Source organism: Drosophila obscura, unplaced genomic scaffold, assembly GCF_018151105.1.
Source record: "Drosophila obscura isolate BZ-5 IFL unplaced genomic scaffold, ASM1815110v1 contig_179, whole genome shotgun sequence".
NCBI classification, from domain to species: domain Eukaryota; kingdom Metazoa; phylum Arthropoda; class Insecta; order Diptera; family Drosophilidae; genus Drosophila; species Drosophila obscura.
The window spans coordinates 3,150,164-3,165,123 of NW_024542766.1; the positions used below are offsets into that span (position 1 = coordinate 3,150,164).

Sequence of the window (14,960 nt, forward strand, 5' to 3'; positions counted from 1 at the left end):
TTTCGTCTACGTTTGTGTCTACCGCTGGCAAATGCGCCAAATCACGTTCCGTCAACAAATATTGAGGTATTCTGCTTTACCAGGCGGTGGGGGAGGGTCCTGTCCTCTCCTCTCCTCTCCTGTCCTGCCCTGTCCTGCCCTGTCCTTCCCTTACACGCACAAATTAGCATGTCCACCAATAATTGTCCCTTCGTGGAGATGACCCGCTGAGATAACCATCCATAGTTGTAACTGATTTGCGCCGTTACGTTTTTGTGCCAGTTTCCGTAGAGCGCTCTCCTCCTTGGTTGCTGGCTTGCCTTACACTCCGCTGGGAATTTGATTTGGCCATTCGAATTTTATTGGAAAATCGCGTGCAGCTAATGGGAAATGCTAGTTGATTTTCTTTGCCCTTTAAGCTGGAGTTGGCAGCGCCTTTAAGGCAAAAAACAAAACAAAACAAATATGCCTAAGACTTTAATTGAATTAATTTTGACAGGTAAAACAGGTAAGGGAGAGCGAACTAAAATAAAATACAACAATTATTCAACAAAATGCAAATATAAATGGGCAAAAAATTATATTTAATTATCGCAGTTGTTGCCGTTGTTGCCGTTGCCGTTGCCGTTGCCATAGCCCTGCCAAACTTCCAGTTCAGACATTCCGTATTTTCAGACAGCAAAAGGCGTCAACTTTTTGCCTCCATTTGCCTCCATTTTGAATAAATTTGCATTTCACTTGAGCAACACAGGCAACAATAATAAAAGGCAATTGAAAACTTTTGCACAAGTCTCGCAAGCCGCTAAGTGAGTTAAAACGGAAACGGAACTTGCTTAACGTCTTTCACGCCAAAAGGGGGGTTGGGGCTGGAGCTGCTCCTCTGATCCCCTGGAGAAGTCATTCCGGGGCTTGGCTGGCTGGCAGCAGCCAGCAAGTCGGTGCCGTGCCCAAAAATTGAAGTTTAATTTGTTTTTACAAGCACAATTATGGCCAAAAGATGACTCTCAACTGGGGTGGGGGGGTGGTTGGGTGATGCTTCATACTTAATTTTTTTGATACACGAAAAGTTTTACAATTGTATTTACTGTGGGACTCAAGCAAGCCATAAATGCGGCAGTAATCTTTCATCGTTTAACTAGATGTATTCGTATTTTAACAGCTGCTCCCTCTGTGTGTTCTACTTCGAAGGATACTTGTGCTCATGCACTGTGCAGTAGATTATTCGCCGTTTAGCCGCTAAATAATCAAACAATCCAAAGCGGCCCTGCCATGCCCTTCCCTGCCCTGCCCTGCCCTGTCAAAGGGTGAGGGGCATTGGGATTATCCCGGCTCCTTTCATTTCGCTCAAACATTTCCTGCTGTTTTGAATTACTTTGGCCCTTTGCTTTTGTTGGAACCCCTGCCCCTGCCCCTGCCCCTGCCCCTGCCCCTGCCCCTTTCCCTGGCTTGCTGTGCTGTCTGTTTGTTTGTTTGTTTGTTTATTTGCTTGCCACGCGACAACCAACCACGAAACGCCATGAAACGCCACGCCACGCAAATGGGGACCGACCGCGTTGCTGATGAGGATGCATACACCTTGCGGCTAACAAGTGCAACCCACCCCAGCCACCCCAGCCATCCCAGCCACCGCAATCCCCACTCAACCCACCCACTCAATTCAAAGCATTCTGAATACAGAATCCAGCACCCAGAACCCAGGTCCAACAATTGCCACCGTTTCCAGTATCAAACGGCTTTTTCAGCCATTCAGACAATCAAGAAACGTTTGTTGTGGATACTATACAATACTCTACCCCCCCCAGAAGGGTTACAGGGTGTACTACGAGTATATAGCAGACAGAATCATGGATATGCTTAATATGTAGCAGACTGGCAGACTGGTGTCAGCTGGATCGTACCGCTATACATAGATATGCTTAATCGTTGTGCCAGTAGAAACTGCCAGAAAAACGTTGCTGCCTCTGTTGATAATCCAAACAAAACTTTAGTTTTCTTTTTAGCCGGAAATGCAGCAAGATTAACACTAAAATGGAGTAACTATTTATCAGGCAGAAAAAAAGAGCTCAGAGGTGAATCTTATATTAACTATAATCAATTATGCTCTATTATGCTCCAGAAGCATAAATATATTAGTACGTATATATATATATACTTATTATGTCGCAGATTATTTATTGGAATCATCGCTATAATACATATAATGATGTTCCCTAAAGAACAGAACATAATCCAAGCAAATCCCCTTTTTTGTTTCTCCCGGAAATGCAGGTAGATAATGTTAAAATTAAGTAACTATTTATCAGGCAGAAAAAGAGCTCAGAGCTGAATCTTATATTAATTAAAATAAACTAGAATCCCCCATAATCTATGCAGAAGAGTTATACGTTACGAGTGACGAGGGGCTGTAGTGTATGCCCTTAAAGAGGGTATTACAAATAAGTCAGTACATATATGTATGTACATATGAATTTATATATTTTGGATCTAGTCGATCTAAGATCTCGTAGCGATGTTTGTCTGACTTTTTTCAGTTTTTTTTTTCTCAGTTTTTTGTTCATGTTTTAATGGAATATGTTCAGATCTTGGTGGGTTCGTGGGTTGGTGTTTGGGAGCCATGCTTACAACCGAACATTCTTTTACAAATATTTAGATTTTTGGGTATTCTTTTTTTTTATTTTTAAGAGTATATAAACGTCACCGAAGTGCAGTGGATCACAGCCTTTTTGTTGCATTTCATTTGGTTTTGTATATGCGCATTTTCGATTTTAAATGAAAGCGCTATAAGGACAGCCGCGAATAAATGAATGAATGTTGCTGGCGAATGCAAGTCACGGATAACAGTGGAGCCAGTAAGGGAGCCCGGAACGGGCCTGGGCCAGCGCAGCCAGCTTCTCCAGCTGCCAAAACGGCCAAAATGCTCAGGGAATGCGCAGGTGTTTTGGCTGGCAAAACAGCCAAAAAAAAACCAGCAAAAAACCGCCGCGAATGGTAAACGATTTTCGAATGAATTCAAATTCGCGATTGTTGTTGGGTTTAGGGGGTTTAGGTGTGGCATGAGGGCAGATCCACTGAGTGCCACGTGTGTGTGTGTGTGTGTGTGTAAACAATTTGGCGGATTAAATGAGTCCCAAATGAGACGTTTTTATGCCCGGAACAGTTTATGCAACATCATAAAGTCCACTGCGGACTTAACAGCATTATATTTCGGGAGTATGCAGCTCTCAGCACTCTTCATCTTTAATCTGTGACAGTCTCATGTGTGTGTGTGGGCGGGGGGGAATCTTTATATTAACAGAAAAAGAAAAAGCTGTCCTAAATTTCCCCCAGCCACACTCAAAAATGCCCAATCCCAGGCGAACCCCAACCCCCAAGCATTAGAATGATGTCTGAAAATTAAGTTATTTCTTTTCAATATTGAATTTAATCCGGACGACATGAGACGGTGGCGACTACGTGCACGGAATAGATATATGCCACAAATGGCAGAGCCAGCAGCGCCCAGCTCTGCGGCAAGCTCAAGTGTCGGTCGGGGTGCGGGTGCGGGGCATTAAAAGTGTCGCTTGTATTTAAATATCCAATTGTCTCACGGACAAGGATGTGAAACATTTAAAAATGCGTTGCTTTGCCGGTTGAAGGCAATACCGATACCGCCCCGCTAGATCCATGCTCCTGTCATCCCTCAGAGGCATGTGGCATTCGATGCTAAATTCACTTATGCCCAAAATGCCAGACGCCAATTGGTTGTTGCCTACTTAGTCAATGACACTCGATGGGTTTTGAATTCTAAAAAAAAGAAAAAACCCCCCGCACCCCACCCAACCAAAGCAAACGAGAAACAGGAAGGAATCCAAGGTGTAATATGGCTGGGGACGTGTTTTTACTTCCGAATTTGTATATCCTTGTTGAGGGTGGATTTGGTTTGGGCTGCAGACCCACACCCAACAAAATGTTTTGCCATTCACATTCCTTTCGGCTGCATTTGTTGTGCTGGAAATTTATTCAAATTGAGACATTAGACAAATTAAATTTACACCTATTTCACTTGATTGTTATCGCCTCTGTATATCCCATTTAATTATGACATTATTTCGACGAAAAGGTTGCCTCAGCACTCAGCACTCGGCACATTTGCATTTGCATTTTATTGTAAAAATAAACATTTATTGTTATGCGTGTGTGGGTTGGACATGCAAATGAACAATGCAATGGAATTTATTATATATGCTCAACAGATCAGATGCTTACAAATTCGTATTATCAGCATGCCAAAAGTGGCTTCTGGTAAACACTTTGCTCTCGATCCAATTGTTTACTATATCAAAATTAATAAACATGCCAAAGGTGCATATAAATTAAATTCCCATGCCTAAAAGACGAGGCAATTCAACATCCCAGAAGTATGCTTTGCTTTGGCTCATTTCAATTTTTAAACATTCTTTAAACAAAATAGAAATTTGTATCAGTATTTTCGGTTTATTGTTGATTAAATTTGAGCTAAAATTCGACCACCAAATCTTCAGTTTTGTCAAAATTCTAAGGCACAGACAGAGAAGAGCACTGCAATGGACGATATACGCACACTGAAGTACGACATCAAATGGGATGAGCACGATGGCATGCCCATAACCGACATTAACTTTAAGCAAGTAGATCCCTCAACAGACTGACAGACTGACAGGTGAAACGTTAAAGTCTCTCTGCCCTCAGGCACTATGATCTGGTGATTGAGTTCATGTGGGCGAACTCCTTCCTGAAGAGCTTGGTGTACGAGGGTCTGGGCCTGTTCGAGGTGGAGGGCATGAAGCAAATCTACTCGAACTATGTGCGGCATATCCTGCAGAACGAGTGCTCGGTGATGATGCTCAGTGCGGACGAGACGGAGATAAAGGCTGTGGGTCTGCTCGAATGGATGACAGAGGAGTGGCATTCCTGGTGAGTGCTGGGGAATCCCTATCCCTAACTCTCCCCATCTCTGCTTCGATGCTGATACTAATACTGAAACTGACTCTGTAGGGTTTTTCTGCCCTCGTCCATACCCAAGTGCCTGTTCCAGCAGCTGATCATGATGAAAATGGAACTGGTGGAAGCCACCAAGGCCAATCTGGGTGTGGCCGTCTTCGATGCACTGACCGTCCACGAAATCGGCTTCCCCGACGATCTGTACTCGGACAGGGACTTCCTCATGATCATGTTCGACACCTTCGGCGCCGTGGCCCAGCACATGCACATGCCGCGCGTCTGCTTCATAGCGCTGAGCACCGTGGATCAGGCGGCAGCCAATGCCGTCGAATACGACGAAATCGGACGCACCATTTACTCCATCTACAAGGTGGGCAGCAATCGACCCTTTGACATACTCCGCGAACTGGATGAGATGTATGCCCTGATCTTTGAGCTGCCCGTCAGTCGGCTGGTTCATTACATGGAGATGCCCGGATTCGAGGAGTTCCACGAGGCTCTGGCCGCCAAACTGGCCAAGGAAGCGGCCGAGAAGAAGCAGGAGGAGGCGGACTTCTAGGTCAATAAATGTGCAGCATATACTTGGGCTGTTCTCTCTGTCTGAGTCCAGAGTGTCTGATGTTACGTTACCAAGCGGCCAGCGATAAGCTTATCGCCAATACGATCCATACTTTAGTATAGCTGTAGCCATAGCCATGGCTATAGCTATATCTATAGCAGTATGCACTGCACTCTGAGATTGTGCTGATAATGCCCTGCTCTTGTACACCTTTTTGTTTTGTTTTTGGGACAGGCAGCAGAGCATTTATTTTGCGATTTTACAACTTTGAAATATTGTTGGCGGCAGCCAGCAGCAGTGCCAGAACATCGTCGGCACAGCCCCAGCACAGCGTGACACCACTGCCGCCGTGTCCATAGTTGTGGATGAGCAGCTTCTGGCCACGACGCTCGGCCTCCAGGCGGAGCTTGCCCCGTCCCGGCCGAAGGCCAACCCAATCCAGCAGTGGCTTGGTGTGGCACAGGCCCGGCACATACCGCCGACAGCCATCCACAATGAGCTGCTTGTCCTTCTCGCAGACACTGAGGTTGTAGTCCCGCTCCTGGTGGGTGCCGCCCAGTACGACACTCTCCGTGCTGTGCGTGTAATCGAGAGAAAGGTTGGTAGGTATAGTGAAAGGTATATTAAAGTATTACTTGGGTATTATGTAGTTGCCATCATCGCTCTCATCCAGCACGGCCGCGAACAGCCAGTTGGCCTGCACGCGGGACACTTGACCGCGCACCGCATACATCTGATCGTCGTTGAGCAATGCGCGTGAGCCCAGACCCGAACAGTTGACAATCACATCGTAGGGCGATTCGGTGATAAATCTCTCCAGATCTGTGACCTTCTGCTGCACCACTGCGCCACCGTTGCGTACGAAACGCTTCATAAGATACGGCAGCAGTTTGACGGGCTCGGAGGTGTATGTGACAAAGGACAAACCAGAACTAAATGAAAAAAACAATTAACGCGAGAGTTCATGCAATGATTATGGCATATAGCATACGTAAACTTCACCGATCTGCCTTCATTGTAGACAGCCAGCTGTTCAGCTGTGAGGTCCGAGGCCCCATAGACAATGTCGCGCCAGAAATCCTCAACGCTATTCACTGTTGAAGTGCTCAGACGGATGCAGGGAATGAGACACACACCAGCCTCGCCGGCATCCTCACTTAGCCAGAGCTGCTCCAGAAATCGATGCATACTCTGCGACCACTTGCTGTACGAAAACAATAATCGAAGAATTAAAACATTTAGTTGGGTTTTATTGGAGCATCCTACTAGACTTTCGATTGTTCGGTGCCGCCCAGCAGATAGGGGCCCCAGAGGCCCGCCGAACCATCTCCTGTGGTGTTCGGTGAGAACTGCTCCGAGATAATTGTCACGCGTACTGGTATGCCTGGTTTAGCCTGCGTCTGGTAGTGCTCCAAGATCTTTATGGCACTGGCCACACCGTTGACGCCAGCCCCGATTACAGCGATATTCGGCATTCCTCTGCGTGCGTTCGGCTTGAAAGTTCAGAGCAAACTAAAGCGCTTGCCGCTTATCAGAGAGAGCTTTGCTTTGGTTCCGTTCTGTTCTGTTCCGATTACGAATATGATAGATGGATCGTGAGTTAATACTGTGCCCTGCCCTGGTCGATCAATTGAACACAACAATACGGAAACCATTCTGCATGCACATTTCTATTAAATGAGTCGGATTATTAGCAGACTATTATAATATTAGTATGCTAGATTAACCTCTGAGCTCTTTTACTCTTAATTAATTTTTTTTTGGATACTAAATCAATTTATTTTGTATCCTTTTAGCTGGAAGACCATTGCGGAGATTATTTGGATAATTATCCAAAGGAAGAGTCACGGCAACCCAGCTGACATGGCATTACACAGTTGGCGCAAAATGTTCTACTCAAATAAAATATCGAGTATTAAAAATCATCAACTAGAGATGCTTGAAGCTACATAAAATGGAGAGCTGGGGGCAAATCAAAGGCCCAAATCAATGACTTTAATGGCAGAGCCATGGCGGAGTTTAATAGCTCCCCAAAACAGGATGAATCTAATAGGCAGCAGCAGAGTAAAGAATTAAAAGTCGGCTGCTACTTTGATGCCCATAATATTTACTTTATGTTTCACATTTTTACCCAAATCTAGTAATCCCTGCGGGAACAAAAGCAAAAATCCAAATAATCCAAAAAGATGTAGCTGTGGAGCTCCCAATATTTTTCATTCGTTTCCTGACTCTCGAACCTAACGTTTCGGCCGGCTTCTAAATTTTTTGTAACAAAATTCTAAATTTTATTTTTTCGGAAAAACCAACCAAAAATTGTAAGCATACAAAGAAAATTGTGAAATTAATTTGATTTAATTGATGCAACGGCTTAAACGGTTTTACTAATTAAGTTTGTTTGTTTGTTTGTTTTCTTGTTTATTTTTGTCACTATGCAGCGCTCTAGAGTTAAATCATGTGCGATCCGTGTGGACCATTCGCGGTAAGTGAGCTCGGCTGCAATTGTCTTCGATCCGTACACCGTATACTGTGTCGCGTACCCCATCCGGTATCCAACTGCGTTTGTCGTCATCGTCATCGTCATCATCAACGTTCAGTGCTCGCCCAAGTGCTACAATGCCGCTCAACTGGAGGCGCTGCCCCAATGTGCGCCACGCATACCGGCACCCTGTCCGGGCTGCATCACGGTCCAGCAGCCGCCGCGGATGATCTGCAAGAAGCAAGTGGTCTACACCGAGAAGATAATACCCGAACCGATGGTCGTCAATCGATGTCGCCAGATAACCATACCCAAGGTGGTGGATGTGACGCGGGTCATTCAGGTGCCGAAGCTCGTGTGGGTGTCGCAGATGGTGCGCGAGCCGCGGGTCATCTACTATCCGTCGATGGTGCCCGATCCGTATGTGGTGTGCTATCCGAAGCGGATCTGTGAGCCGCGTGAGGTGTGCCAATCGATGCTCTGCCAGCCGAAGCCGCAGTTGATTGATGTGCCGCCGCCCCGAGAGTTCTGCTGCTACGCCAATGGGCCGCTCAACTATGTGCCACAGCCGCCATGCCCTTGTGCACCATTCGGACCGTGTGGACCACCGTGCGGGCCATGCGGACCGTGTGGGCCACCGTGTGGGCCACCGTGTGGGCCACCGTGTGGACCCTGCTAGTATCAACATCCCTGCCTCCCAACCCAACCCCTCCGACGTGTGTGCTGCGATCAAGACAATTGCAGCTGCCTCCTAGCCCTAGGCCCTCGGCCCTCCGCCCTCCTCTTGGTACTCATTGGCATCCCATCCTCTCTCGTTGCAGCCCCGAGGCTGCCGCAGCCGTGAACTGCGGTGCGGCATCATGTACACCACCTGCGATTGTGTGAAGCGCAATGGACTGCAGGATAAGTGTCCGCGATCGGCCTGCCAGGGACGGCCGGCGTGCCTGTGCTTCCCTTACCCGAACTGCGGACCGTCAGCCTTCCCCCTGCGCTACGCCAACATGACCATGGGCGTGAACAACAAGCGGATGCGCTGTGCAGCAACTGGAGCCGGTGGCGGTGGCGGCGGCGGCGGTTGCGGTGGTCGCGCCGCCGGTGGATGCTGTGGTCCATGTGGTCCCTGTGGTCCATGTGGAGGCGGTGGATGCTGTGGTCCATGTAATTCAACTGCGTGCTGTGGCCCGCACAGTCCACCATGCGGAGCTCCCTCGCCCATACCATGCTCTCCGTCGCCAGGCTGTTGCTGTCCCCCATTGCCCGAGGGTGGCATACCCGATCCGCGGGTCTGGAACTATTGTAACACGCCCCCAAGCTATCCATGTAAGTTCTCGTCCGCCTTGAACCCTGCACCTCGCCCTCCTGTGCTCCGTGTTCATCCCTTTCGCGCTGCGTTTCGTTTCTTTGTCCTGTCTGTTCGTGTCCGTGTCCGTGTCCGTCCGTGCGTGTCATTGTATGAGATGGGGCAGCGTAGCGGTGCGAGCATTCCGCATGTTTGGATACTGAGCGTGCCACAGCACCACAGCCTTGGATCCTAACAGATCAGGTGGTGTAACATGTATCCGATGTATCTTAAAGCTCCCTGCTGTGCCCGCTACCTTGTGAGAAAGGACAACATGCCCTGTGTGTGGTGTGCGCCCTGCAAGGCCCACTGCTACAACACGCCGCCCAAATGCTGCTGCTAGGACCAGCATCCGAGCATCCTCCATTCGGTCCGCACTAGATCCGAGCCCCTCCGTTAAGTCCCGTCCCGCGTAAGTAGCTGTTGTAGCTGTCGTATTCATCTGTGCTTATCCTCCTCTACCCACAGGTGGCTTCTAGGATCGGACTAGCTCTGGCCCTGGTCTGGGAGTGGCTGGGAGGGAGCACGAGCACACACACTTCGATAAAATACTCCGTCCCAAAACCACAACCATTCCAAGCTTCAATCAAAACAAAAACAAACAAGTTTGTGATTCCATTGGACATGTTGACGAAGTATTTGTTGAGCGCATTTTTGGTGGTAACTAAATTGAAGTAAGTTGAATCCGGAAGGCACCCAGTGGCACCACTCGTCAGAGATCCGTCCAAAAGAACAAAATCATCGACGGACAGGAGAGGAGAACACTGCTCGGGCTTCGTGGATGACGGGAAGATGCCCCAAAACGATTTATGATGCGTACATCTTCCACCTCGCATTCAGCATCTTTCCCTACTTTTGCCCAAATGTTTCTCAATTTTGGCAGAAAAAATATATTCAAAATTCTTAGTACTAAAAAAAAAACATCAATATGTCGAGTTTGGGCAGTTTTTTGGCAATAAATTCACTAACAAGGTGTGCATTTGTTTATTATTTCACTTTTGGAAAACCAGAATTAAGCGGATTGGACGGGGTTTAGCGAAACAAGCGAAGAGAAATGGCGGAGGAATGGCCGATTTATGGCAAAACGTCGTTTTCACAGTAGCGCCCTCATATGACCGACGGCCAATGAAGGAACTAACTTTTTTGTACAACAAATGACAACAACAACAACAACAATTGTTGTACAACAACAACTTTTAAAATTGTTGGGCTCAAATGGCCGAAAACTAGAAAATTTTCAGACCGAGTACCAGGCGAACAGAAGTGCGCAGAACGTAGCTGGTTTTTCTTTGTTACATCAGGTCAAAAGATGGCCGCCATGAAACTGAGCGCGATTTTCAAATGTGCGGATTTTGTGTAATTAATTCGTTTTAGCGTTGTTTAAATGGCTGCAACTCCGCCATTTCTCATCCGATCTGGACGTGATACATGTCCCCGTAACCAGAAAAATATCCCCCATCGTTTGAACCTACTAAGGACATCAAGGATTGCAAGGATATGCCTTTAAAACGCTATTTTGTAATTTAATTTTAATAAAAATAGCGTTTACTCTGTTATTTTCTCTCTGATCTGGGCGTGCCCCGCCTTCTCGTATTCGCGAGAATATCCCCGATCGTTTGAACCTAGATTGGCAGCAAGGGGACTAAGAATAATACGTTTTTCACATTTATTATAAATTTAATAAATTCTGTATAATTTCTTGTCAAATTGGCACAATGGTGGATTATCCTGGACGTTTACGACCAGACCTACCCTTATTCTATTCACGATTAATCCTTAATTTTATCCTTATTCCTGTATAGAATCTAATTTCATTTCACAATTTACAATGTTGTGGCATCTGTATTCGCGCGTTTAGACGCCCAGGCAGTATAGATAATTATCTCTACATCCCACGTAGACTCGCCGGAGGCTCTCTATATAGCAGGAAGTGGAAAATATTTCGCCAGGCAGCTTGGCCGACCACTGAATCTGGCCGTTGTGAAAATTCATCAAAACGACGCGGCCGTCGGTGGCGCAGCTCCAAACCAGATGACCGATGAGCTGGATCGTGAGTAGTGTGGGCGTGGCATATACAGGAGCTCCCATATCGACCTTCCATTGCAGTTCGAAGTACACCGGTTGTCGCACCCGTTCTGTGTTGCATCGCAGGCAATACACATGACGATCGATGCAGCCAAAGACCACAAACGAATATCCCATTTGTGTGGGTGGCGTCTTGACGACCAGCGAGGAGAAGATATTGCCCTCTGCCGTGTATGTAGCCATCTGTGTGTTTGGAATGCAATGAGTACTTGAACTGATAAAGATTAAAATGAATTCCAACTTACAATCTTGCCGTTGCCCACGTGACAGGCATGCACACGTCCGGCCACCTCGGCGCACAGAAAAAGGCTGGGCTTCGAGTCCAGCAGGACAGGAGTGGCGAATAATGGCTCCTTGCACTTTTGCGCCCATTCAACGGATCCATCGGTGAGAGCGATCCGCGTATAGCCACCATCCAGGGTGCAGATGACCAGCGACTGTTCATTGGGCAGCTCCAGGGGGCTCGCGAATATTGCTTTTTCGCCAATCTTCATGCACCAGAGCACTTCCTGCCGTTCGGCGGACAGGCAAAACACATTGTAGTCCTCGGCATAGCTGCATACCACAATTCGGGAGCCGTCGGCCGTCAGCAATGGCTGGGCCTTGATCATGCCGCCAATCTCCACGCGCCACACAATATCACCAGTGAGGTGATTGAAGCCGTAGAGGCAACCATCATAGCAGCCCACCATGGCCAGCTGCTCACTGAGGAACGTCACTTTGCACTCAATCCGATCCGGCAGCTTTACGCTGCTCTGCTCGATGCCCGTTTGTGGATCCAGTGTCCGCAAAATATGGGAATGTGCGCCCACGCAAATGTAGCGTCCCTCGTACTGCGACACCGGCGAATCGATGCACTTGCTGAAGTTGACCTTCCAATGTAACTGGAACTTGATCTCTGGCTGCTCGATGCGGGTGATGGTCAGACCACAGGTGCCGCCGCTGCCACTGGTGCAGTTTGCCAGCGGCTCCAACGGCTTCAGTTTGGTATTATTTGCCACCAGCTTGGCCGTATCGAGGAAGCGCAGAACGGTGCGCAGTGGAACATTCTCGTCGAGCAGCATCTCGAACACGTGTCGCTGCTCATCATCGATGCACATTTGCAGGCCAATCTCTCGACAAATCGTTATGGCATGAAACGAGGTGCCACCCGCCTGGCGAAAGCTCAGCTCATAGCCACAGGGCTGGAGGCCGCACTCCAGCCGTTGCTTCTTGGCCATTCTTTCATTCGATACGTCCACACATTCCAGTCGGTCGTGCAGGAAACTCTTTAGTATTTCCTGGGCAGGCTGAGCCAGCGGTATGCACTCCTTGAGCAGCAGTTCCTTGTCCAGTTTGCCATGAACATTGCAGGGGAAGTGCTGTAGATAGACAAATCTGTCCGGCTGCTCCGCATTCAATAATTTGGACAGTATATCGAAAGTCTGGGCCCGCTGCTGCACCTTGGTCTTAAGCTCCAACGTGCGTATGCAGCAGATGAGCTTCTGGAGTTCCTCGAGCCACAAGCAAGTCGCCAGCTCCCCGCTGGGCAGACATTTCTCAATCTTACGAGTGATTAGGCCTAGATTTGGGATAAGACCTGGTTTAGCTGCAGCTGTATCGAATGTTTCATAACTCACCCAAACTAATGCGATTGCCGGCTCGCTTGACCACATCATTGGCGCGCTCGCCATAGCATATGGTTCCATCCTCCAAGCGCACCACCAGATCTCCAGTGGATCGAAAGCAAATGGCAGAGTCCTCCTCTCTCACCACCTCCACATCATCGATTTCCGGTATATAGCAACGCCGAGTAGCGCTGCCTAGGAAGAGCTCTCCGTGCTGCATGTTGCGATCGCTCTGGTATTGAATCCGCACCACCGTCTCATCATCGATGGGCGTGCCCAGTGGCATTTGCGTTTGCAGGGAATGTAAAATGTGCAGCAGACTCCAACACGACACCTCTGTGATGCCGTAGATGTTGCAAATGTGTTTCTGCAGCAGGACACGCGGCTCCATCCACGTGATCAGCTCTGCACTAGACGGAAACGGTTCGCCACCAAGAAGAAGCACCCTGGAATCGATTCAAGGTGGTAAGAGCTGCATGAACATGGATAAGTGAACACGCACCTTAATGTACTGGAATTGCTCAAGATGCGCTCGCGTATTGCAGCCGCTCCGAATTGCCTGAACAGCGAGGGCGTCATCTGCAGTATGGTAATGCCCGTCGTGGTCACATTGGTGGGGAAGAGCGCACTCAGAACCTTTGATGGCGCTTCCCTCATCGTGTGGTGGCTGACCAGCAGGGCGGCTCCTGTTTGCAGTGCCAGAAACAGCTCCACAACAAAGGGATCGAATGTGCAGGGCGTGCCCAGGTAGATAATGTCGGCCATGGAGACGTTCAGCTTCTGGCTGACAGAGCATGAGTATCACATTCAGGACACATTCAGCTCTTGACGAGACACTTACCTGAGCGCCACTACATTAGGAGCAATACATTCGTAGGGCACGTGAATCAGCTTGGGAGTTCCCGTCGTGCCAGTTGTCGTGATTGTGTAGCACATATTGGCCGGCAGAGGCTTCTGCGCCTGCGCTGGAGGATCGCTTGGAGTGCGCTTCAGCTTGAACAGCTTGTATTCCTCGTTGTAGACCAAACAGGTGTCGATCCGCTCGAAATATACAGCTCCGACGGACATGTGCCCGCTGACCACCAGATAGTCCACACCGGCGCTGCACATTTGACTGTGCAGAGCCTTCGACAGCATCATTTTGTCCGTGGCAAAGAAATGGCATTTGTGGTTGAGGATCCTGCAATTGGAAGCGATTAGTTTATGCATATTTCTATGGAACACATCCTATCTCCACCCTACGCCAGTATCAGAATGCACGAGGACGGCATATGTTGGGCAATGCGAAAGCCAATCCCAATTCCATTTGGCACCTTATTGCGTCGCAGCCATGCCAGCAGCTGCTCGACGCTCCCCACAGCCTTGGTATAGCTCAGCGGAAAGTCCTTGAGTTCCATGCGCCTTATAACAAACGGCACATCGCCAAATACTCGCAGCCGGCTGATGTCGTACAACTTCTTGGGCTCTTCCACACAAGTCGGCCCAATGTCCATGTCCATGTCCGGCTCCGTCTTGATCTCCAACTCCAGACTGCAGCTATCTTCCGTTTCTTTTTGCGTCTCATCTGCATCGAATTCAGTTTTTAATTTGATTGTTTCCAAATATTGCTCCATTTCCCTGTTTGCATTGCTGAAGCTATCGATAGGTTATTAATATCGATGCACTGTCACGGCTGTATTGCAGAGGATATCGATGTGTGGCGGATTTTTGAATTTGAATCTATTTAACAGAAGTCAAGGTACGTATTAGAATAAATTGATTCCAATTCCAAATTGCATTTCAATACATAAAGTTTACCTTATTCAATTGAGAAGAGGTGAAAGTATATTTTACATAACGAGTTGTTACAGAACAGATGCCATCTCACCTTGGCTCTCTCCTCTCATTGCAGCCCACCACCCCGGGACATTCTATTTTCGTTTCGACCACACCATTTGTATTTTTTGTTTTATATAA

General features: G+C 48.0%; 5 protein-coding genes across 9 annotated transcripts; 3 read left to right on the top strand and 2 right to left on the bottom strand.

Moving 5' to 3' along the window:
* The first annotated feature begins 4,398 nt into the window (after positions 1-4,398).
* LOC111072013 lies at positions 4,399-5,551 on the top strand. Its single transcript, XM_022363590.2, has 3 exons — positions 4,399-4,621; positions 4,687-4,911; positions 4,993-5,551. The coding sequence occupies exons 1-3, from the start codon at positions 4,542-4,544 to the stop codon at positions 5,495-5,497; spliced, it is 810 nt and encodes a 269-aa protein (XP_022219282.2). The 5' UTR covers positions 4,399-4,541; the 3' UTR covers positions 5,498-5,551.
* Positions 5,552-5,718: 167 nt separating this feature from the next.
* On the bottom strand, positions 5,719-7,018 carry LOC111072012 (D-aspartate oxidase). The gene is made up of 4 exons (XM_022363589.2): positions 6,764-7,018; positions 6,489-6,701; positions 6,133-6,429; positions 5,719-6,072 (listed from the first exon to the last, which is right to left on the bottom strand). Exons 1-4 carry the CDS (start codon positions 6,970-6,972, stop codon positions 5,757-5,759), a joined length of 1,035 nt encoding a protein of 344 aa, XP_022219281.1. The 5' UTR covers positions 6,973-7,018; the 3' UTR covers positions 5,719-5,756.
* Positions 7,019-7,701: 683 nt separating this feature from the next.
* On the top strand, positions 7,702-10,287 carry LOC111072014 (chorion class high-cysteine HCB protein 13). Of its 3 annotated transcripts, none has more exons than XM_022363592.2 (5): positions 7,702-7,812; positions 7,933-7,976; positions 8,795-9,131; positions 9,549-9,724; positions 9,781-10,287. In XM_022363592.2, exons 2-4 carry the CDS (start codon positions 7,950-7,952, stop codon positions 9,653-9,655), a joined length of 471 nt encoding a protein of 156 aa, XP_022219284.1. In that variant the 5' UTR covers positions 7,702-7,812; positions 7,933-7,949; the 3' UTR covers positions 9,656-9,724; positions 9,781-10,287. The 3 variants fall into 3 exon arrangements, with proteins under 3 accessions (XP_022219284.1, XP_022219285.1, XP_022219283.1); XM_022363593.2 differs by having other exon boundaries at positions 8,795-9,086; XM_022363591.2 differs by lacking the exon at positions 9,549-9,724 and having other exon boundaries at positions 8,795-9,293.
* LOC111072053 (DBF4-type zinc finger-containing protein 2 homolog) lies at positions 7,984-8,788 on the top strand (the record flags this gene model as incomplete). The annotated part of the gene is made up of 1 exon (XM_022363644.2): positions 7,984-8,788. A coding segment is annotated over one exon (669 nt), but the record flags the coding sequence as incomplete, so codon positions are not given.
* Positions 10,288-10,979: 692 nt separating the features above from the next.
* Positions 10,980-14,890, bottom strand: LOC111071976 (beta-alanine-activating enzyme). Of its 3 annotated transcripts, XM_022363535.2 has the most exons (7): positions 14,802-14,890; positions 14,247-14,723; positions 13,846-14,184; positions 13,507-13,788; positions 13,017-13,450; positions 11,643-12,958; positions 10,980-11,580 (listed from the first exon to the last, which is right to left on the bottom strand). In XM_022363535.2, the coding sequence occupies exons 2-7, from the start codon at positions 14,615-14,617 to the stop codon at positions 11,167-11,169; spliced, it is 3,156 nt and encodes a 1,051-aa protein (XP_022219227.2). In that variant the 5' UTR covers positions 14,618-14,723; positions 14,802-14,890; the 3' UTR covers positions 10,980-11,166. The 3 variants fall into 3 exon arrangements, with proteins under 3 accessions (XP_022219227.2, XP_022219228.1, XP_022219230.1); XM_022363536.2 differs by lacking the exon at positions 14,802-14,890 and having other exon boundaries at positions 14,242-14,334; XM_022363538.2 differs by lacking the exons at positions 14,247-14,723; positions 14,802-14,890 and having other exon boundaries at positions 13,507-13,784; positions 13,846-13,932.
* Between the last annotated feature and the right edge of the window lie 70 nt (positions 14,891-14,960).

Excerpts from the sequence above, each read along its gene's own strand:
- LOC111071976 (XM_022363535.2), bottom strand. The coding sequence starts at position 14,617 with ATGGAGCAATATTTGGAAACAATCAAATTAAAAACTGAATTCGATGCA. Across the intron at positions 12,959-13,016 it reads CGGCAATCGCATTAGTTTGG|GCCTAATCACTCGTAAGATT; the intron begins GTGAGTTATGAA and ends TCCCAAATCTAG. Across the intron at positions 11,581-11,642 it reads ACGTGGGCAACGGCAAGATT|ATGGCTACATACACGGCAGA; the intron begins GTAAGTTGGAAT and ends CCAAACACACAG.
- LOC111072013 (XM_022363590.2), top strand. The coding sequence starts at position 4,542 with ATGGACGATATACGCACACTGAAGTACGACATCAAATGGGATGAGCAC. Across the intron at positions 4,622-4,686 it reads ATAACCGACATTAACTTTAA|GCACTATGATCTGGTGATTG; the intron begins GCAAGTAGATCC and ends CTCTGCCCTCAG. Across the intron at positions 4,912-4,992 it reads ACAGAGGAGTGGCATTCCTG|GGTTTTTCTGCCCTCGTCCA; the intron begins GTGAGTGCTGGG and ends CTGACTCTGTAG.
- LOC111072012 (XM_022363589.2), bottom strand. The coding sequence starts at position 6,972 with ATGCCGAATATCGCTGTAATCGGGGCTGGCGTCAACGGTGTGGCCAGT. Across the intron at positions 6,702-6,763 it reads ACCGAACAATCGAAAGTCTA|CAAGTGGTCGCAGAGTATGC; the intron begins GTAGGATGCTCC and ends GTTTTCGTACAG. Across the intron at positions 6,073-6,132 it reads GGCAACTACATAATACCCAA|CACGGAGAGTGTCGTACTGG; the intron begins GTAATACTTTAA and ends TTACACGCACAG.
- LOC111072014 (XM_022363591.2), top strand. The coding sequence starts at position 7,950 with ATGTGCGATCCGTGTGGACCATTCGCG. Across the intron at positions 7,977-8,794 it reads ATCCGTGTGGACCATTCGCG|CCCCGAGGCTGCCGCAGCCG; the intron begins GTAAGTGAGCTC and ends CTCTCGTTGCAG.